This window comes from Stegostoma tigrinum, chromosome 19 (assembly GCF_030684315.1).
Source record: "Stegostoma tigrinum isolate sSteTig4 chromosome 19, sSteTig4.hap1, whole genome shotgun sequence".
Taxonomy (NCBI): Eukaryota; Metazoa; Chordata; class Chondrichthyes; order Orectolobiformes; family Stegostomatidae; genus Stegostoma; species Stegostoma tigrinum.
The window spans coordinates 29,109,472-29,132,545 of NC_081372.1; the positions used below are offsets into that span (position 1 = coordinate 29,109,472).

At 41.2% G+C, this 23,074-nt stretch overlaps 1 protein-coding gene across 3 annotated transcripts in view; it reads left to right on the plus strand.

Annotated features, from left to right (window-relative positions):
- LOC125461405 (zinc finger and BTB domain-containing protein 46-like) overlaps window positions 1–23,074 on the plus strand; it is an 83,472-nt gene that overhangs the window by 22,148 nt on the left and 38,250 nt on the right. For all 3 annotated transcript variants that reach the window (XM_048550151.2, XM_048550150.2, XM_048550152.2), the window contains exon 3: window positions 15,466–16,442. In XM_048550151.2, the coding sequence (XP_048406108.2) occupies window positions 15,466–16,442 (977 nt within the window). The remainder of the gene's footprint in view (window positions 1–15,465; window positions 16,443–23,074) is intronic.

Below are 23,074 nucleotides of genomic sequence, written 5' to 3' on the forward strand. Positions count from 1 at the left end.
TGTAAAGAGTGTAGGAGAATTTTTGAGAGAAGTCAGAAAGGCAAAGAGCAGATATGAGATAGCGCTGGCAAATAAAGGTAAGGATAATCCAAAGCGATTCTGCAAGTGTGTTAAGACCAGGAGGGTAACGAGAGAGAGGGCTAGCCTTTGGAAGATCAAGGAGGTCATCTTTGTATTGAATCCCAAGAGATGAGAGAGATACTAAGTGAATATTTTGCATCAGCTTTCACAGTGGAGAATAAATAGAGTCTAGCAAATGCAGAGAAATAAACTTTAATGTTTTAAAAGCAGTCCACATTACAGAATAGGAAGTTCAGGAGATCTTAGAGAATATAAAGGTGGTTAAATCTCCAGGACCTGATGTATCCCAGAATGTTGTGGGAAGTAGGGGAGGAAATTAGAAGACCCCTTGCAGAAAAATTGGCAACATCTGTGGCTACGGGTGAAGTGCTTGATATCTGGAGGTTTATCATGTTGTACTTGTAAGAAAGGTTGTGAAGAGAAACCAGGGAGTTATAGCCCTGTGAATCTGACTGCAGTTGTGTGTAAATTGTTGACCTGTTTTTAAAAAATAGGATTTATGGACATTTAGAGAGGCAAAAATTGATTAGGGAGAGCCAGTATGGTTTTGTGCGCGGAAAGACATGTCCCAAACTTAATTGAGTTTTTTGAGGACGTTACCAGAAAGGTGGTTGATTTTAGTAAAGCTTTTGTCAAGGTTCCATGTGGTAGACTAATTAGTAAAGTTTGTTCACATGGAATTCAGGGCAAGCTTGCTAATTGGATACATTTTTGGCTTAATGGTAGGAGAGAATGGCTGGAGGTGAAGGGTTGTTTTTAAGATTGGAGGCTTGTGACCAGCAGTGTTTCACTGGAATGGTTCTGGGTCCTCTCTTGTTTGTAATTTATATAAATTAATTGGATGAGAATATAGAAGAAATGTTTAGTAAGTTTGCAGACGACAGCAAAATTGGTGGCATAGTAGGCCGTGAAGAAGGTTTTCTAAGATTACAAAGGGACCTTGATCAAATGGGTCAATGTGTTGGTAAATGTGAGGTATTGCATTTTGGTACAAAAAAGGGTAGGGCTTACGCAATTAATGGTAGTGCCTTGGGACAGAGGGGTGCAGGTACCTAATTCTTGGAAATTTGTCACGTATGGACAAGATGGTTAAAAAAGATGAAGGGTCTAGGCCCGAAACGTCAGCTTTTGTGCTCCTGAGATGCTGCTTGGCCTGCTGTGTTCATCCAGCCTCACATTTTATTATCTTGGAATCTCCAGCATCTGCAGTTCCCATTATCTATGGTTAAAAATCTGTTTGGCACACTTGTCTTCATTGCTTTGAGTGTAGGAGTTGGGATGTTATGCTGGGGTTGGACAGCAAATTGGTGAGGCCTCTTCTGGAGTACTTTGTCCAATTCTGTTCGCCCACTTCTAGGAAGGATATGATCAAGCTGGAGAGGGTTCTGAAGAGATTTGCCAGGATGTTGCCTGGATGGAAGGATTGAGTTACAAAGAAAGGCTAGATAGGCTGGGACTTTATTCACTGGAGTGTAGGGGTTTGAGAGGTGACCTGATAGAAGCTCATTAAATAATGAGAGGTATGGATGGATTTAATAGGGTAGTTGTCTTTTCCCTAAAATAGAGAATTTCAAGACCAGAGGGCACATTGTTTTTAAGTCTCTCTCCTCTCACCTTAAACAATGAGAGGCAATTTATTTTAGAGAGTCATTTGTGTGTGGACTAAACTTGGGGTCGAAGTGGTGGATGTCGGTATGGTTACAACATTCAAAAGATATTTGGATGCATATGTGAAAAGGGAAAGGTTTGGAGGGAGTGGGCCAGGAGCTGGCAGGTGGGACAAGTTTAGTTTGCGAATATGTCCAGCATGGACTGGTTGCACGAAAGCATCTGTTTCCGTGCTGTATGACTCTTACCTAATGCTTCTATCCAGCAATTATGGCAACGAAAACAATGCAATGTGAATTGCTACAAATTAGTGGAAGATTTTGTGCTGTCATTTATGCTTTGCAATGACAGCAGCTCACCCACAAATAACATGCATTGTGAAGCTAATGCATTTTCATAAATTGCCAATTAAACCTTCAGTTGAAAGTTGGGGTCCCTACTAAACTCAAGTATTTTGTTAATGAGCTAATGAGCATGTTTTAAATATTTGGCAATATCCCCAGTTTAAATAATTTTCTTCCCATTGTGTGTATTTCTGATACATGCTATTGCTCATCCTTCGTGTTGAGCTATGTTTGGTACACCAAGCACTGCTTAATTCTTGTGTGAATTTCATGTGTATTGAATAGGTTCATCTATTAAAAATTCAAGGTATTGAAATGCAAACACAGGAATTGGGTGCAGAAGTAGGTCACTGGGCCCTTCAAGATGGCTCCACCAGTTAACAATATAGTTGATCAGAACACCACATTGACTACTTAGCACTTAATCCAGAACCTCTGCATCTTTACCTTAAAAATAACTCAGTCGCCACCTTTTGAGGAAGAGTTCCAAAGATTCAAGACTCTCTTATTTTTAAACACTGACCCCTCGTGCTAGATTTTCGCACATGAGGAAACTACTTCCCACGTCCACTTTATCAAGGCCCTTCAAGACCTTTTATGTTTCAATCAAGTCATGTTTTCCTTGTCTAAACTCCAATGGTTAGAAGTGTAATCTGTCTGATCTTCGCTGGTAAGAAATCCACCTGCAGTAGGTATTAGTCAGGCAAATCTTATCTGAATTGTTTTCAGCATGTTTATGTTAATCCTTAAATAAGGTGACCAGTATTGTACACAGTGCTCTCGATGTGGTATTATCAATACCCTGTATAACTGATGCATGATCTCCCTCCTTTGGTGTTCAGTTATCCACATATGTTGGTATTGCAGTGACTTATTGTTCTACCAAGTTCACTTTGAAATGAAGAGAGTGAGAGAGAGTCTTTGTGTGAGAGACGGAGACAGAGACAGAGATACAGGCCATGCATGTGTGACTTTGGGGGGAAAAGATGAACAGACTGTAAATCTCTTCAAAGTTATAATTGGAGAAATGCCCTTTTCCTGTTTCCTCTCTGAGGACATCACTCTGTATTTGGGTAGAAGTCAATAGACACTGAGAGGGGTGGCTTTACTGAGGTCATTATTTTATCATTGAGTGTTCCTGGATGTATTTTCTTTGAAAATACTCCAAAACCTTGGATAAACCACTGATCCAGCTACCTTTTTGGAGCCCTGATTTTTTTGATTGTTTACATTGATTAAAATTCCCACAATGATCACATGCCTTTCTGACAAGCTCCAATTATTTCTTCTTTTGTAACCCATCCTACAGCGTTCCATTCCCCTAATTGATGACTTGTCTTTAGCATTTCCCTGCTCTCCCTCGACCACTTCTTACATTTTAAGAGTCCTGAATTTAGGCCATCTCTCTCTCTATTGTGGTTATACCATCAGTAATTAACAGGTCTATCCTATCACATCTTGCGACCTTCACTTAATTAATGCTTTAATGCCTCCAAACCTGTCAATACTGCGGTGCCAACTATGTTACCTGTGTGCTGGCTATCAGCTGTTAGTTATTTTGATTTGCGCTCTCAGTTCATTTGTTTTGTTCTGAATGCTACGTGTATTCAGTTACAGGGCCTGAGCTTTGTGTAGAGCCAGAGGGTGGTGAATCTGTGGAACTCACTACCACAGAAGGCTGTGGAGGCCAAGTCACTGAATGTTTTTGAGAGAGGCAAATAAGTTCTTGATTAGGAAGAGGATCAAGAGTTAGGGGGAGAAGGCAGAATAGAGTTGAGAAACAATCCAGCCATGATTGAATCGTGGAGTCGAATTGATGGGCTGATAGGCGTGAAATTGGGCCTATATCTTACGGTCAAAGTTTGGTAGAAAGCATGGAACAGGTTTCTGTCTTGAACAAGAATTGTTACTTCTGTGCATTGAGAGTGTATTTACAAGCAAGCTATCAGATATGATAATGGCATATACCACTTCTAACTAAAACTCTAATCCCTTATAAACTCCCCATTTACTTACACATACACATGCAGACACACGTGCACACACAAATAGGGAAGATAGATTATTCCTGGAGGGGGAGAAGGTTGGAAAATGGTCTTTGCTTCCTGATTTCTTTGTTGACATGAACCTACTTTGGCTAGCCAGGTCTTTTGTGTTCAGTTTTAGAATCATAGAAGTGTAAAGCACAAGAACAGACATTTTGGTCCAACTGATCAATGCCTAGTCCAACATGCTAGCATTTGGCCCACAACCTCCTCAAACTTTTCCTATTCCAGATGCCTTTTAAATGTTGTAATTGTACTAGCCTCCACTACCACGTCTGGCAGCTTATGCTAGACAATGCAGAACCCAGTAATGAAAAGGTTGCCCCTCAGATCCCTTTTTAAATCTTATCCCTCAACCTTAAACTTATGCCCTCTAGTTTTGGATTCACTTACCGTGGGAAAAAGACTTTGACTATTTGCCCTATCCATGCATCTCATGATGTTTTCAACCTCTATAAGGTTACCCTCAGCCTCCAACACTCCAGGGAAGATGGCCCCAGCCAATTCAGCCTCTCCCTCTTGCTCGAATCCAGCAATATCCTTGTATATCTTGTCTAAATCCTTTCAAGTTACACAACATTTTGCTATAGCAGAGCGACCAGAATTGAACGCAGTATTCGAAAAGTAGCCAAATGAATGCACTAGATAACAGTGTGAAGCTGGATGTACACACAGGCCAAGCAGCACCTTAAGAGCACAAAAGCTGATGTTTTGGGCCTAGACCCTTCTTGAGAGTGGGGGTTGGAGAGAGGGTTCTGAAATAAATAGGGAAAGACTGGGAAAGATGTGTAGAGGAGAAGATAGATGGAGAGGAGAATATAGGTGGGGAGGGGATAGATCAGTCCGGGGAGGTCGGACTGGTCAAGGAGGCGGGATGAGGTTAGTAGGTGGGAAATGGAGGTGTGGCTGGAGGTGGGAGGAGGGGGGGACAGGTGAGAGGAAGAACAGGTTAGGGAGGCGGGGACGAGTTGGGCTCGTTTTGGGATGCAGTGTGGGGAGGAGATGAGCTGGGCTGGTTTTGGGATGCAGTGGGGAAGGGGAGATTTTGAAGCTTGTGAAGGCCATATTGATACCATTGGGCCGCAGGGTTCCCAAGCGGAATGAGTTGCCGTTCCTGCAACCTTTGGATGGCATTATTGTGGTACTGCAGGAGGCCCAGGATGGACATGTCTAAGGAATGGGAGTTGGAGTTAAAATGGTTCGTGACTTGAAGGTGCAGTTGTTTATTGCGGAGGTGTTCTGCAAAGCGGTTCCCAAGCCTCCGCTTGGTTTCCCCAATATAGAGGAAGCCACACCGGGTACAGTGGATACAGTGTACCACATTGGCAGATGTGCAGGTGAACGTCTGCTTGATATGGAAAGTCATCTTGGCGCCTGCGATGGGGGTGCAGGAGGAGGTGTGGGGGCAAGTGTAGCACTTCCTACGGTTGAAGGGGAAGGTGCCGGGTGTAGTAGGTTTGGAGGGGAATGTGGAGTGGACAAGGGAGTCCCGGAGAGAGTGGTCTCTCCGGAAGGCAGACAAGGGTAGGGACGGAAAAATGTTTTGGGTGGTGGGGTCGGATTGTAGATGGCGGAAGTGTCAGAGGATGATGCGTTGGATCTGGAGGTTGGTGGGGTGGTACATGAGGACGAGGGGGACTCTCTTTTGGCGGTTATTGCAGGGGCGGGTGTGAGGGATGTTTTGCGGGAAATGCGGCAGACACGGTCGAGGGCGTTCTCGACCACTGCGGTGGCGGAGGGGGGGGATGTTGCAGTCTTTGAAGAACGTGGCCATCTGGGATGTGCGGGAGTGGAATGCCTCATCCTGGGAGCAGATGCGGTGGAGACGAAGGAATTGGGAATAGTGGATGGAATGTTTGCAGGAGGGTGGGTGGGAGGAGGTGAATTCTAGGTAGCTGTGGCAGTCGGTGGGCTTGAAATGGACATCAGTTTCTCGCTGGTTTCCTGAGCTGGAGACACAGAGGTCCAGGAAGGTGAGGGATGTGTTGGCGATGGCCCAGGTGAACTTGAGGTTGGGGTGGAAGGTGTTGGTGAAGTGGATGAACTGTTCGAGCTCCTCTTGGGAGCAAGAGGCGGCACCAATACGGTTATCAATGTAACAGAGGAAGAGGTGGGGTTGGGGGCCAGTGTAGGTGCGGAAGAGGGACTGTTCCACGTAACCTGCAAAGCCCTATACATGTGCAGCATGATGTCCCAACTCTTATACTGGAGTTTCTGAAGAATTGCCTAGACCCGAAACGTCAGCTTCCCTGTTCCTCTGATGCTGCATGGCCTACTGTTTTCACCCAGCTCTACACCTGGTTATCTCTTAAACTCAACATACTGACTAATAAAGGCAAGTGTACCAAATGCTGCTTTTACTACCCTGCCTACTTTCAAGGAACAGTGAACCTGTGCCCCAAGGCCGCTTTGTTCAGCAGCCCTCCCCAGGATCTTAATATTAAGTATATAAGCTCTGCCCTGGTTTGCCTTTTCCAAAAATACAACATCTCATGTTTATCTAAATTGAACTCCAGCAGGCTAGGGAGGGACAGATGGCCCATCTGATGAAGGTCTTTATTGCAAAGTTTTCACTGATTTATAAGACCCACAGAGCAACTTTTTCATCTGGGAAATGTCTCTGATATATCAATTCACCTGACACTGGAAAGGTAACTTGTTTTCTTCAAGTTGAAGCATTTTTAAACTGCAGAGAACTGGCAGATTCTACTGGGAAGAACAACTGTGCACTCTTCATCTTTCTGTACGTGTATCTCCACACTTTATTTCCAGTTCTGTCTTGTTCAGTTAGTTGAGAACCAATTGGCTCCAGTTTTAAACAACTTCTCAGCTTCTGATTTGTCTACACATTGTAGTATCCAAGAGATGCCGAAATAGAGTACACAATAAGTATGAAATGCTGCAATTTTCACACCCTTGCTTATAAAAACAGTTCTTTCTCTTTGCAGTTCACCATTTTCAAAGATGCATAAGTAAATAGACATGATTCTTATATGGTTGTGACTCTGACCTGAAGATACTACTGTTTGGCAAAATAAATCATTTTTGTATGCAAATCCTTTCTTATCCATACAAGTGTGGCAAATTTTAAGGAAGTACCAGTATAGATGCTGTTGCCATTTTTTTAAAGCACAAGCCATATACTTAAATATATGGTAAATGGGTGAAATAAAGCTGGATAGCTTAGTTTAATGATCAGATTCTGAAATCATTGTGTCTGAAATTAGAGTTTAGTGCCATACCTGTTTAAAGGTAAGCAGAGATGAAGTGTGGATTGGAATTTATAAGGAAAACAATTACCTGTTGGAGTTAAAATTGGAAAATGTAGGCTAGAAAGCTTACTGGTAAATCATTTTAGCATTTGTGGTGAATTTTTCTGAAATCTAGTCTAAATAAGAAAAATCTCCTCATTGTAGCAAAGCTATGTGAAAAGTGATCACAATTTGTTTGTAAATTATTCCATCAGTAACGTTGGCTGCAAACTCTGCCTAGTTACACTTAGGAAAATTAAAGGAAGAAGTGATTAAAGCCAGTTCAGTCTGTTTGATAACGCAGTGTAGAGCTGGATGCACACTGCAGGCCTGCATCTCAGGAGCACAAAAGCTGACGTTTCGGGCCTAGACCCTTCATCAGAGAGGGGGTTGGGGAGAGGGAACTGGAATAAATAGGGAGAGAGGGGGAGGTGGATCAAAGATGGAGAGAAAACAAGATGGGTAGAGAGGAGAGTGTAGGGGTCCCCTCCCTACCTTCTCACCTATACTTTCCTCTCTACCTATCTTGTTTTCTCTCCATCTTTGGTCCGCCTCCCCCTCTCTCCCTATTTATTCCAGTTCCCCCTCCCCATCCCCCTCTCTGATGAAGGGTCTCGGCCCGAAACGTCAGCTTTTGCTCTCCTGAAATGCTGCTTGGCCTGCTGTGTTCATCCAGCTCTACACTTTGTTGTCTTGGATTCTCCAGCATCTGCAGTTCCCATTATCAGTCTGTTTGATGATTGATGGATGTGTGTTGAACAGTATACCAAGACAATACTTTTAATTTTTAGAAGTGTGATATGTGGACCTTTTTACATCCACAAGAACCAATGGACATGACCTTAATTGAGCTGTCATATTTACTTGATCTTTGATATCAACAGTAATTCATATTTATATTGCCCCTTCAGTTTCGTAAGATGCTAGAAGGGTGTTCTGAAGGGTGTCATCAAACAAAGTTTGACACCTAATCACATTCCTAATGTTTTCCTGGTGGATGTTGGTAAGGCTCTTGGAAGTTGGGTGTGCGTTACTGCAAGCAACAATGCTAATTAGTGTTCTTAATGGTGGTAAATCTGTTTGATTTGCACAGAGGTTGCGACCAGTGTCACATCTGTCCCACAATGGAAAGAACCTTAATTTTTGAAATCACTGAAGACACTTGGGCTGAGGACATAATCCTGGTGAACTCCTTCAGTGACATCCTGCGGCTGAGCTGATTGGCTTCCAACAATCGCAACCATCTTTCTTGGTGCAATGAATGACTCCAACCAATGAAGAGCCTTCCTTTGGTTGCCGTTGACTTCAATTTCCCTATGTTTCTTTGATGCCACTCTCTTAAGTGGCTCCTCTCTCCTTAAATTTAACTCCATTGTTGGGACTAAATCCATTATGAGGTCTGGAGCCAAATGGCCATAGTTGTATTCATATTATCAGTGTAAAATTGTCCATGTTCCCTGTTATGCTTATAAAAGAAAATACAAAATGTATCCAGCCAGTGGGTCAGCCTAAAACAACAAGTATGCAATGTTTTGTTATAATCAGAAATGGCTGCACAAATTGTCAAATGTAATATTTGTTCATGTCTTTCAAGTGCGGAATTATTTCAAAATATCTAGTATTTTGGAATGCTTTGTTTATTTGCATTTCTTGTTTCATTCTGTCCTGTGGCTCATTCACTGTTGTTAGACATGACTTTGATATGTAGGAATCGGTTCTGTCCAAACCACGAGCAAGTTCAAGACTTCCACTTGTTTTGAATTACCCAGGAGCTTGGGGAACCTATAAGTAAGTCCCCATCATTTGCTGTATGGAAATGCCTGGATGAATCAGAATTGACTTGCCAATCAATCAGTGATTCCTCCTGCAATATGGATTGTTGTGATTGTTTGAAATCGGTGTTCTTCCGTTCGTCCTGATGAGTGAAAAATGAAAAACTTCAGCAACATCTCTCCTCCCAGCACTACTCAAGTTCTCTACTACCAGTTGACTGTTCATTCTGTTTGTTTTGTTCAATGCATTGATGCTTTCTCAAATGTGAATATTTCACATGTAAGCTTTGACTTGATTTTCTTGCTTTAATTATTCTGGATGTGAGTTTGCTCGCTGAGCTGGAAGGTTCGATATCAGACGTTTTGTCACCATACTAGATAACATCATCAGTGAGCCTCCGACGAAGCGCTGAACATCAACTAGCCACAAAACGACATGACCCACTATCACTCGTATCCTTTCAGACAGATGAGGAAGGACACTACTTTGATTGGGACAACACATCCGTCCTAGGACAAGCCAAACACGCACGAGAATTCCTAGAAGCATGGCATTCCAACCGGAACTCCATCAACAAACACATTGGCTCCAAATCAATCTACATCCCCTGAGAAAAAGAACAGGAAATGACATCACCAATGCAGGAAATGACATCACCAACCCAAGGAAACCTAACCAGATAAATAGAAAGCGGGACATAACACCAGCGCTGCTTTGGAGGCTCACTGATGATGTTACCTAGTATGGTGACGAAACGTCTGAAAAACGAACCTTCTAGCTCTGCGAGCAAACTCACATCCAGAACCTCAACCTGAGCTACAAATGCTTTAATTATTTATACTGAGAACTTCACAATGGTCTTAGGTAATTAGTTTATACTCAGGTGGACAGTTGAATTAGATGTGCATAAACTGTAAAATGTCCGCCTCAATAATAAAATGCAACAAATATTCAGGTGTGGAAGCAGCTATGGAGAGTGGTACAGTTCAAATCTTGATGACGAAAGGTAGGTGGAGGGATAGGAAATGTTGAGTAAGCGGGGGGCTGCACAATTGCTTGGACAGGCTAGAAGAGTGTGCAAAGAAGTGGCAGATGGAATATATTGTCGGCAAGTGTTAGATTATGCATTTTGCTACGAAGAATAGAGGGATAGAAAATTTTCTAAATGGGGAGAGGCTTTTAAAGCCAGGAGCACGAAGGGACTTAAAATTCCTAGTTCAGGAGTCTCCTAATTTTAACATCCAGGTTTAGTTGGCACTTAGGAAGGCAAATACAATGTTAACATTCATTTAAAGAGAGCTAGAATAGAAGAGCAGGAATGTACTGCTGTGGCTGAATAATGCTGTGGTCTGATTGTATTTGGAATTTTGTGAGCAGTATTGGGCCTTGGTATCTAAGAAAGGATGAGTTGGCCTAGGAAAGGCACCCAGAGGAAGTTCACAAGGATACGTATGAAGAGTGGTTGAGGACCATAGCTTTGTACTGGATGGAGTTTAGGAGGCTGAGGGGGGGAAAATCTTCTTGAAACATGCAGAGTGCTGCCAATCCTGGATAGAGTGGGACTTGGAGGAGATGTTTCCTCGAGTAGTAGAGACGAGGACCTAAGGGCATAACCTTGGAATGAAGAGGCAATTCTTTTGAACTGAGCTGAGGAGGAATTTCTTCAGCCAGAGGGTGGTGAATCTGTGGAATTCAATGCTGCAGAAGGCTGTGGGCGCCAAGCCATTGAATGTATTTAAGACAGAGGAGGATGGATTCTTGATTAGTAAGCCGATCAAGGTCTATGGGGAATCTGTTTGAGAAAAATTAGCCATGATCGAACAATGTAGCGGACTCAATGAGCCAAATGACCTAATTATGCTGCCGTAATGAATGGTGTTATGGAATATAACTTCTCAGAACTTGAAGATCAGGATCTGGCAAAGCTGGGACTTAGACAGACTGAACATGTTCTATCCAAGCAGGATTTGCATTTGAGCTCTACCCAGACTGATCAGTTGTGATATAAACAAGGTATAGAGTTGGTTGAACACAGCAGGCCAAGCAGCATCAGAGGAGCAGGAAGGTTGACGTTTTGAAATTTTCTGATTTCTGAAGAAGGGCCTAGGACCAAAACTTTAGCCTTCCTACTCCTCTGATGCTGCTTGGCCTGCTGTGTTCATCCAGCTCTATACCTCATTATCTCAGATTCTCCAGACCCTGCAGTTGCTACTATCTCTGGTTGTGATTCTGGATTTTCTAAACCAAAAGCCTTTCTCTCTATTGCACTAATTTCATCTTTTCACTACCAACACAATCCCACCTCCTTTTTACTTTTTGACTGGTGAGCTGTTTGCTCATATTGTGAAGGGCTGAAAATAGAGTGCCGGGAGATGGGAACATGAAGGGGACAGTGACAATAATGAAGGAAACAGAGATGGGAGTGAAAAATAGAAAGCAAAAGTGGAGGGAAGGGAACCAGAGCCTGCAGCAAAATACGGTCATGGTACAAAAATATTAAAAAGATACAAGGCACTATATCTAGAGTCCACAGAATATTTGTAATAAAATGGGTGAATTTACAGCACAAGCCTAAATAGATTTAGGATTGTGATTACAGGACATGGCTGCAAGGTGACCAAGGTTCAGAACTGATTATGTAAGCCTAATCAATGTGTAGGAAGGAAAGGCCATTCTTGCTAGTGGGTTTGAACATAGGAGCAAGCAAGTCTTGGTGCAGCTATATGTACCTTTGGTGAGACCACACCTGGAGTATTTTGTGCAGTTTTGGCCTCCTTACCTAAGAAAATGCATACTTGCCATCCAAAGGTTCACCAAACAGATTCCTGTGATTTGTGTTAAATTAGAAGCTGAAATGCTCTTCATCTGAAATCCAGCTTGTGTTGAGCTTCATTTGAACAATGCAAAGAACTGTCTTTGCCTGCACTGGTACCAGCTGTCTCAGCCTGCACCGACACATTTTGCTCTTGGATATTAAAACTGTCTTAACTTGCAGGAGCTGTATCCCTCTATTCCCTTCCTAGGTGCTGCTGGTATGCCTGCTTCACCACCACCTTTGGCAATGTGTTCTAGGCGCTCTCCACCATTTATGTGAAAAATGTACCTCGCACAATTCTTTCAAACTTCCTTCTCCTGGCACCTTGAACCTGTGTCTCCTAGTAATTGACCCCTCCACCCTGTTGAAAGAAGCTTCATGCTTTCCACTGTATCTGTGCCATTCACAATTTTCTAAACTTGTATTAGGCCACCCCGCAACATCGTTTGTTCCAGTGAAAACAAACCCAGCCAATGTAACCTTAATACATAGCTAAAATCCACTCTCCTAGGCAACATCCTGGTAAACCTTATCTGTACCCTCTGCGGAGCGTCCACATCCTTCTAGTACTATGGTGACCAGAATTGTACGCAATATTCCAAGGGTGGCCTAAGTAAAGTTCTGTAAAGTTGCAGTATAACTTGTCTATCTTTGTCTTTAATGCCCCTTCCAATGAAAGCAATCATGGCATAGGTTTTTTTTTAACTACCTTATCTACATGTGCTGCCATGTTCAATTATCTGTGGACCTGCACACTCAGATCATTCTAGGTATCAATACTCCTAAGGGTTCTGCCACTCACTGTAATTTCCACTCGTACTTGACCTTCCAAAATGCATCACCTCACATTTGTCTAGCTTAAATTCCATCTGCCATTTTTCTGCCCAAACATCCAACTGATCTATATCCTGCTGTATTCTTTGATATTCCTGCTCACTATCTGCAACTCCATCAATCTTTGTCTTGTTTGCAAAGAAGGGTCTAGGCCCGAAAGGTCAGCCTTCTGCTCCTCTGATGCTGCTTGGCCTGCTATGTTCATCCAGCTCTACACCTTGCTATCTCTACTAATTAGACCAGCTACGTTTTCCTTCGAATTGTTTATGTAGATCATGAACAGCAGAGGTCCCAGTACTGATCCCTGTGGAATGCCACTAGTCACAGCCCGCTCTTTTCCAAAAAGCACCTTTCCACTGCTACTCTGTCTCCTATGTCTAAGCCAGTTCTGTATCAGTTGTGTCAGCTCATCCCCGATACCACGTGACTTTATCTTTTGCACCAGTTTGCCATGAGGGACCTTGTCAACTGCTTTACTGATGTGCATTTAGACTGCATTTGTCAATCATCTTGTCACCTCCTCAAAAATACTGGATCCAGTTAGTGAGGCATGACCTGCCCTGCACAAAACAATGCACTTTATAATTAATCAGTCCATTTCCATCTAAATGCTTAAAGATCTTGTCTCTGAGAATCTTTTCCAGTAACTTCCCTACCACTGACGTGACACTGACAGTTTGTTCTCTTGCCTGCCTAAATATTCTGGGACAGATTCCCTCAGGGCCTGGGGACTTAGCTATCTTAGTACTTTTTAAGATGCACAACATCTCTTCCTTTTTTAATAACAACTTGGCTTTGAAATTAGATACCTGCTTCCCTGAGATCATCCTTCACCAATTCCTTCTCTTCAGTGAATAGTGCTGCAAGGTGTTTGTGTAAGACTTCGTCTACCTCTTCTGGCTCCATGCATACATTCCCTCCTTTGTCCTTGAATGGGCCAACTCTATCCCTGGCTATTCTCTTTGCTTTTTGTATATGTCTACAAAGCCTTAGGATTATCCTTAATCCTGTTTGCTGACAAGTTTATGACCACTTCTAGCCATTCTAATTCCTTCTTTGTTACTTTACTTGTATGATTCAAGGTCTTTGTCAGTGCCCATCCTCCTAGACGTTTACGTATGCTTCCTTTTTCTTTTTGACCAAGTCATGCAAGGGTCACAAAACTTGTCTTACCTGTCCTTCATTCTTGCAGGAGCATGCTGCTCCTGAATCCTTACCAACTGGACATGTGGGAGTATTTCAAATGGCAATGTAGATTTACACTCAAACAGCTCCCTGCATTCAATACTCTCCAATTCCTGCCTAATATTATTGCAGTTTGCCCTCCCCAATTTAACACCTTTACCTGAGGATTGCTGTCGTCTCTGTCTAAGAGTATCTTAAAACTCATGGTATTATTGTCGCTACTCCCAAAATGCTCTCCCACTGAAACTTCCCTCACTGGCCCTCATTTACCAAACCTAGGTCCAGTATAATCCCTTCCCTGGTTGGACTGATTACATACTGTGTCAACATACAACACCAAGGATATGATAGTGACCATGCAAGCAAAGTAGTGAATTTAAAATGGTAAGAATTTGGAGACTTGGATGTTTGCAGATTGAACAAAGGTATTCCACAAATTGGTTATTGTGTCTGAATTTGATTTCGGCGATGTAGAGGGGTAAAACATTTTTTGATGAGTGAATGCATCATAAATTGTAAGGTAAGTTGCAGCGGTGTAGGAAAGCAGTGATTAAGGCTTTGGATGAAGAGAGAGAAGATAATGGGAAAAGTATTATAACACCTTTGAGTGCTATGGGAATGGGACAAGGTGTTGAGGGTGATTGAGCTGCCAGGGAGCCAACAGTGCTGTCAAAATGCTAATTGGACGAAAAGTGTTACAAGCAGCAGAGTGGAGATGACTGAAATAGCAAAGGTTGATGTGTTGAATATGGAAGCTAATGAGTTTGAAAGTCACTACAAGGGGAACACTACAACGGGATGGAAATCATGAGAACTGAAATGTAGGAAATGGTCAGAAACAGTTGAGGACTCTGTCGACCGTGGTTGGTGAGATCCTCAGTGAGATGAAAAGAAGACATGTCAGAACCTCTTTTGTAGAAGGTGACATGAAGAGTTGCAGTGGAGAGACTTGAATAGTAGATTAATTGCTGAAGGAGGCTGGGTGTGAGGAAGTGTTGTCAGCATAGTTGCAAATAGCCTATTCCCAAGCAACAGAAACAGAGGTCAAGGAAGGGATGGAGCTATTAGATTGATCGTTCAAAGGTGAGAAGGGTGAAGATTTGAAGCAAAGCTGAAGTTTTGTTGGGGTGCGTTCCCACCTAATAGTTTACCCTGTCCTACTAATTCTTTCATGGGCCATGCTAAAATCTGCTTTCTAAATGCTTACCATTAAACAGTGTAAGGGACTGTTGCTTTTCATGTTGTTTTGAATAGCAAATTGATTTTAATGCACTGTATGCTGCAGTACTACAAGTTGTCTTGCTGTGGAATGCATTTTGAATGGTAGATTATTAAATGTTCAGTAATTTCAGTAATGTTCAGTGTGTGAATTTATAGTTGATTCTGTTTAACATGCGACATAATTTTCACCGAATGTGAAGCTTTCTTGTCCTTGCCTGCTTGGAGTTTGGATTAGAATTCTGATTTTATTTTACCATTCATGGTGTGCAAAGTTGATACTCATTTTCTTCACTCTTTCCTGATATTAGGATTCAAAAGCAACAGCAATATCTGTCTATGAACAATCGGAAGGATGACATGGAGATCACTTCCCATTATCGTCACTTACTGCAGGAATTGAATGAACAGCGACAACATGGCATCTTGTGCGATGTTTGCATCATTGTGGAGGGAAAAATCTTCAAAGCACATAAAAATGTCCTGCTTGGTAGTAGTCGCTACTTCAAAACTTTATACTGTCAGGTGCAGAAGATGTCCTCAGACCAGGCCACTGTGACTCACTTGGACATAGTCACTGCGCAAGGTTTCAAAGTAATCATTGATTTTATGTATTCAGCACACCTTGCACTGACTAGCAAGAATGTCATTGAGGTGATGTCGGCTGCAAGCTATTTGCAGATGACAGACATAGTTCAGGCATGTCACAGTTTTATCAAGGCAGCTTTAGATATCAGTATTAAGACTGAGCCATCAGAGGATATTATGGAGTATGATATGGGAGCTCCCTCAAGCAGCAGCATTGATATTGTGACACCAGTAGCAGTGGGCAGGAGCACTTCTCCCTGGTTGGAAAGACGACGAACAAGCCCTGCAAATTCTTCTGGAGATTCGGCGATTGCAAGCTGTCATGATGGTGGGAGCAGCTATAGCAAAGAGGAACACGAGCAGAAAACTGACAGTCATGATGACATCTCATCGCAGTCGCTCTGGTCCAGTGATGTTGGTTACAATTCATTTAGAGTCAAGGAGGAGCAGATATCTCCTTCGCATTATGGAGGTGCTGAACTGAGAGAATCTCACATTGGCAAGACCATCACTTCACAGAACGCCTTTTCTGATCAGGCCCCTGAGGTGTGGCAGCTGCCCGGTCGAAAAAAGAATCGTAAAAATAAGCAAACTGTGCGCCATATCACACAACATATTGAAGTGGACAGTAGAGCCAGTTCCCCAATGCCATCGATGCTTACTGTTACAGGATGGCCGTACAACAGCCGGGATGGATCAGGTAAGCTAAAGACTAAAATAAATCAATATTTGCTTAAAATGCAACCGTTATTACCAATTACTACATCTTACACCACAGAGCAAAATTATTTGTTGAGTAATACTTGGGCTTTTTAATTATTGTTAAACTAGCGCAGCTCCTCATCCCCATGCCTTACAAAATATTATGTTACACTAAATCTGAAGTAATATGTTAATTTTGCAGCTTTAAAGTTTAACAGTTGAACCATGTCCTCGTGGTAAGAATTGATGAAACATCTGTAGTGCTAGGCACAAAGTTGGCACATTAATAGAAAAGTTCCATTGAAGCTACACACATTGACACACAACACTCTGTTTTTGTGACTGCAAACAACATATGTGCACAGTGCCTGTTTCAACTCAAGAAAATAACTGACAGCCATTTAATATTTTGGGTCTTAGGGAAATACCTTCAGCAATCAGAGTCAACCTGGCTGGTTTAAAAGTTAAGGAAAACCTGGCTGTTAATATCAGTCATTAACTGATGCTTTCTGTGTGATAGCATTGGATTCCAATTAGTGAAGATGCTCAGCAATTCAGCACTATTTATATATGGTATAACTGTTGGTTGTCCCTGCATTTGTTTTCTTGCAAATTCTCCCGATGAGTTAAAGTTAAATTGCATAGAGAAAATAATTGTTGCTGAAACAAGACAAGTTCTGTACTACCAAATGACTAATGGCTAATTTATTGAATTTGACACGAATCATGGTAGGGATTTTCAATTTTCCATTTAAAGATTGCAAACTGAATTTTTTGTCATTTCAGCATGTGAAAAGATTTCACTATGGGGTATGTTGTCTGGACTGCAACTTACTGTTAACTTGCCCAAATTCTGATGTGTTGAATTCTTGTGGATCCTATTTTAAAATTTAAATGAAGTGATTGTTAACCATTCCTTTGAAAACACTCAGGTGTCCAAAGTTTAGTGTTAGCATTGTCGAAGCGGACTGAAATTTGGAAATTCCATTTACTTGTCTGCTGGACAACTGTTGGTTATTACAGAAGTTAAGTTCAAATGTGTGAGATTGTCATTTGATTATTCATGCTTCGTATATTTATCTCTTCTACAATGAATCACAGTGAGATATTTTAACCTGTGTTGATTTGAGCTGAACAAGTGACTGATTTATTTTGAATATTTGTTAAACTGGTTTTGAGACTTGTTTGTTGCTTCATTTATATACTTTAGTTTGTACATAAACGTCTTGATGTTGAGTTGGTGTATGCAAAATACGCATTCTTTAATCTCCTTTACTCTGTTTAAATAATTACCTCCCCTATCAGTTTAATCGCATGGAATAAACTGAGTCCCGCAGTCACATCTTTTGCTGTTTTTTGTTTTCTCGGAAATAGCTCTGGGCTAGGCAGCCAGGAATGAATTCTTTAACACCATAGAAGCTCTTCCTGTCTGAATGTTCTATGAATTTCCATCTTGATTCATTGTTTTCAGGTGATGAAAATATTCAGACTTTATTTCAAATACTCTCTTTGTTCTGCCAGTAAGTTATTTCAAATAAATCTTTTCAGTTTGCTCATATTAAAATAGAGATTGGTAACTCAGGATCTCTCATCTGAATGAATAGAACTGTTTAACAATTGATCGACTAGTTTGCATTTGGTCATTCCAGTGTATGGGAGACTACACTGTGAGCATGATACACTAAACTCAAAGTACTTGACTAAGTACTAAGGTGCTTCACTTTGAGTGATTGAGGTCTTGGATGATGGGAATTAATTCTGAGGAAGGGTCATGGGATCCAAAGCGTTAACTCTGTGTTCTCCTCCACAGATGCTGCCAGACCTGCTGAGCTTTTCCAGCAACTTTGGTTTTCTTCCTAACTTAGAGCATGCACTGTTTTTGGTTTTTAATTCCTGGTAACGATTACTTTTAGTTGATCTCATCAATTTGTTTTGATGTACAGTATATATATTCAATGACAGGTCGGCACAGCATCGAGGGCTGAAGGGCCTGCACTGTGCTGTAATGTTCTATGTTCTATGATGCAAGCCAGGTAATCGGGGTGAAATGAGGCCAATACTTTTACCACAGACTGAGAAAAATACAAGAACAAATCAAGGAATGACAGGGCATCAATCAGGAAGAGGTCAAAGCATCATTCCAAGAATTGAAGAATGACAAAGTAGTGGGGTCGGATGGCATACAAGCAGAATTATGGACCTGTCTGGATGAATGTCGGATCCAGGTCCTGAAAAACGAATCACTTACACTTTGAAAGACAAAATCTCAGCCACTGAGGCAAAGCATGTTGGCAAAATATTCAATGGAAAGACAGACATTCAGCTTGTAAATAAAAACAGAAGAATTATATATGAGACATGAGAAAGTTTATGGAAACCTATGAAGGTCAGTTTGATTAATGGCCAGAGGAAACCTGCAAGTACAAATTTGGTTTTCAGGCAACTGATGGAGAACTATTAGGAAGTCCAGTGCAGCAAGAAGTTTGTATTCATTGCTCTAGGAAAAAGTTTATGACCGGGTGCTTAAATTGTCTTCTATATTTGACGTAGCTGTGTGCAAGTACCATTTATATGTTACAAAGTCGCACCTGTGTTGAGTTAACCTAGTGCCTAATGAGCCAGTCGTTTCAATTTTGTTGTTTGTCTGAGGAGAGGGTATGTCATAATGTTCAAAGCTGTCCAGCAATGGTAATTAGTACATGTCAGGCCACCTCCGAGTGAACTTGTACAAATTTGCCATGCGATTGAGGAAACATCTAAGTTAGGAGTTCTTTTTGTGAAATAAGTGTGTTTGTTATGTCAGTCAATAGATTTGCCTCATTTGAAAGAATAGTGAGGAAGATGTAATGTTATGATAGTGGTAAAATATGAACAATCGATTCTTGAATAAAACAAAGAACTGTAGATGCTAGAGATCTGAAACAAAAATAAACTGGGTGAAGTTCAGTAGGATTAATGGGGAGAATTCAGTGATGTTTCGAATCTAGTGACTCTTCATCCGAACTCATCATTTTTTTGACTCCTGTCATCTGATTTTCATATCTGGGACTTTGATGTATGGAGTAGTGTTATTCTTTTTTAAAACCACTTTTAAAACGATGCAGCAACCAGCTGACCATGCCTAGCCTAGTTCCGTGAAACAGCTGGTAATCTTCCATCTTACTGCCTCCCTCTCAAAGGACATGACCGAGTGATAGAGCAATTTGGAGATACATTAATCCACCAAGAGCAAAACGTCAATTGAACAATCATGGTCTTAGGTTAAAACCTAACACTACAAATTCACTAAGGGCTTTTATAATTGCTTATACTTAAAAGTGCTTGGCATATCCCAGTTTCAGACTTTACACCGTTTCTTGTGAGTTTGATGCCTTCAATTTTTAAAGCATTTGCTACCAATAAAATGGATTTTCTTTTCATTCAAGTAATCCTTGTAGTTGGTTCCTTATTTGATTCTGGTGGACTAGCAAGCTACATTGTTATTTTCACGAAGAATGGCTGCACTGCGGAAGGAATTGAAGATGTTTGGTGTAGCCAACCAAGAAAGTGAAAGTATGGTAGCAGATTCACCCTGCCCTCCTAATTGTATCAATAGAATGACACGAATAAATGATTGAGAGGAAACCTCACATTGCTCCTGTCTGGGAAAGAAAATAGCAAGTGAATGCAAAAGATGAGACTGAACCACCTTCAGCCCGAATTGCTTACTGATCAATCCATTTTGGCTTCCTTTGGAAATTACCATAATTGCAGATGCCAGACTTCAGCCAGTTTGGTTCACACTAAGTTAAATCAAGTGACCGCATATCACGTTGGATGTAGCCAAGGGTGTAGAGACCCATAAATGTCCCTGCTGTTGTGCTGAAGTTCAATGCTTCAGAGTTATGCCGTGCTTCTAGCAAAGTTGTACAGGCAAATCGGCTTGGAAATAAGTTGTGTTTCTTCAATGCATTTTAATGTGATTGAAGAATTATGGAATAATATTTGTAGACTCTGAACTTTCCCTACCTGTGTTGGCTATAAAATGATTCCGCCCCCATCACGTTATATCTGGTTATTGTGCAATTTTCTTATAACGTGAGATTGAATGAGAACAGAATTATCACGTTATGTCAGAATCGGGTGTACAACATTTGCTTCTGCTCAAAACGATTTCAGTATTTATCAGCCATGCTTTGTGCCCAAGAAAAGGAGGAAAATCAAGCTAGCCAATGTGTGCTCTGTGAAATTACTCTGGAGCAATCTGCTGATTAAATGTGTTGGTGATATGATCAAGCAATGTAACTGTCCATTAATCAGAGTCAAAGCTTGCACAAAGCTGCTTGTCGTTTTGAAGCCATTCATTGCAGCTGCAGAGCATCACTACAGGAATTCCTCTGGGCAGTGCCCTAGGCCCAGCCATCTTCATTCAGCTGTTTTATCGGTAAACGAAGTAACCTGGAGGCATCTGTCCTTGCTATGATGTGTGGAGTAATTGCTGCCTACCACTTAAGTGTCAAGTATTGAACTTTCCTGACAACTGGGGTCTCAAACCAACTTCGACTGATTCAGTCGTATTACCATTGCTGAAGACCTCAACATCAAATCTTGGAAGTCATTAAAACAAAGCCAAGAAGTGCAGATGCTGAAAATCTGAAACAAAAACAGAAATTGCTCGAGAAACACCACAGATGCCGGCAGACCTGATGAGTTCCTTCATTTTGTGATTTTGTTCCTGGGAGTCAGATTGGTGAGAAATCCAAATGGATCACCCACTGATATTTCAAGAGGAAACTTGGAATGAGCAGTAAAGGCTGGTTACTAATTTCTGCATCTCATGAGTGAATAAATATTACTTGATGTCCAGTTAGAAGAAAGCTTTTGGCTATTGTGAGGGGGGAAAAAAAAATCTGGTGTCTCAATCAATAATTGTTTATCGATAAAGACATTGATGTCTCATTGTTAAATCATGTCCTTCGTTTCCAGACGATAAGATTAACAGAATTAGCACATCTGTCTCAACAGTTGCTCTGATTGTAGAAGTTTTGTCAAGACTGGAAACATGGATATCTAAGTTAGTCAAGTATCTAAATTGATAAAAGTTAAACCTGGAAATAGGAACATGGACTTTGACTTCAATGTTTTTTCAGCATCCAGTAGTGGCAAAATGCAGAATATTTGATTGAATTGTTGAACAGTGTTGTATTGCTTAAGGATAGGCAAATTATTATAAAGGTTTTCGTGAGTTCAAAATATTGACCCAAATCTGTTCTAATTGGAAGCAATTAAATACAATATATGCAGGTGTAGTCTTAAAGACTTTGACTAATATTTAGGCATGTTTTTTGCATATGGTGAAAATTTTCTGATCACAACAGCTGCTCAGGAATGCCCCTCCAAAAATGTGCTTTTAGCTCGTACTTAGAATCTTGTGTTTTGCTGATTTGTTTTGAGATGTACTGCAATTCCCAAACAATCGATAATCTACCTAATTTATAATTCCAGAATTTCACTCATTGCTAGGGTAATTCAGTCAGGTACAACTATCTGAAATAGTTGACAAAGTCTTGTACTTGAGATATTCCTGCACAGTACTTCATTAATGCAGTTGATTATGCACTCCTCCAGGGTTTCTTTTGTAAGAGCCTTTGTTTCACTCTCGCAATATACAGTAAGTTGTTTGATGACAGTTTGAGATGGTGAAATTAGTTTTTTAAACCAATATTTTATCATGAATGGTGCACATGCAGTCTTGCCAGTTTCCAACTTGTCTTTATTGTGAATAAAGTCCGTGTCTATTTTTCTAATTCTTTTGGACCTAGTTCCTCTGACACTAAACGGTTTCACACTTTGCCACCTCCTCTTCTCTGTCTCTGCTCCCTTTCCCTATCCTTAATCGCCTCCCACCACTTCTGTCTTACTGCATTCCTACCTGTTTTGTGTTTCATTCACAAGGACACCCACAGCTGCACTTTGTCCTCTCTTCATTCAGATATAGTATGCTTTTGATTCTTCGTACCGAAGTGCATAACCACACACTTCCTTAGATTAAGTCTATCTATCAAGTTTTTGCCCACTTGAGCTATCTGTATCTCCTTGCACATACCTTAATGGCTTGATCATAACATGCCCTGCCACCTATTTCTATATTGCCAGCCAATTTGGGTATGTTGTCTGCCTCTTCTACCAGTTGTTAGTGTCGACAGTAAATAATTGAGGCCATAATTGCATCCGATGCTGCAATCTTGTTCAACAGCCTTTAATATGGCATGTTATCAAATGCTTTCCGAAAATCCTAACACAATATGTCTACCAATTCTATTTCATCAACTCTGCTTGTTATATCCTCAAAGAACTTGAGAAAATGTGTCAAACATGGTTTTCCTTTTCAAAACCATGTTGATTCTGATTGTGTTAAGTATATCTAAATGTGCTGTGATGATTTTTTTTTCCTTCATAATGGATTCTTGACATTTTGCCACCAAGCAGGCCTATACTGGCCTCCTTTCTGTGTTTTTCCTTTGCTGAACAGGGCATCATGTCCTCCAGGATCTTCCTGGAACGTAGTGAATTCTGGAATATTTCAACCAATACCTCCACTGTTTCTCCAGTAATTTCCTTTAAAACCCTTGAATGCAAGCCAGCCATTCC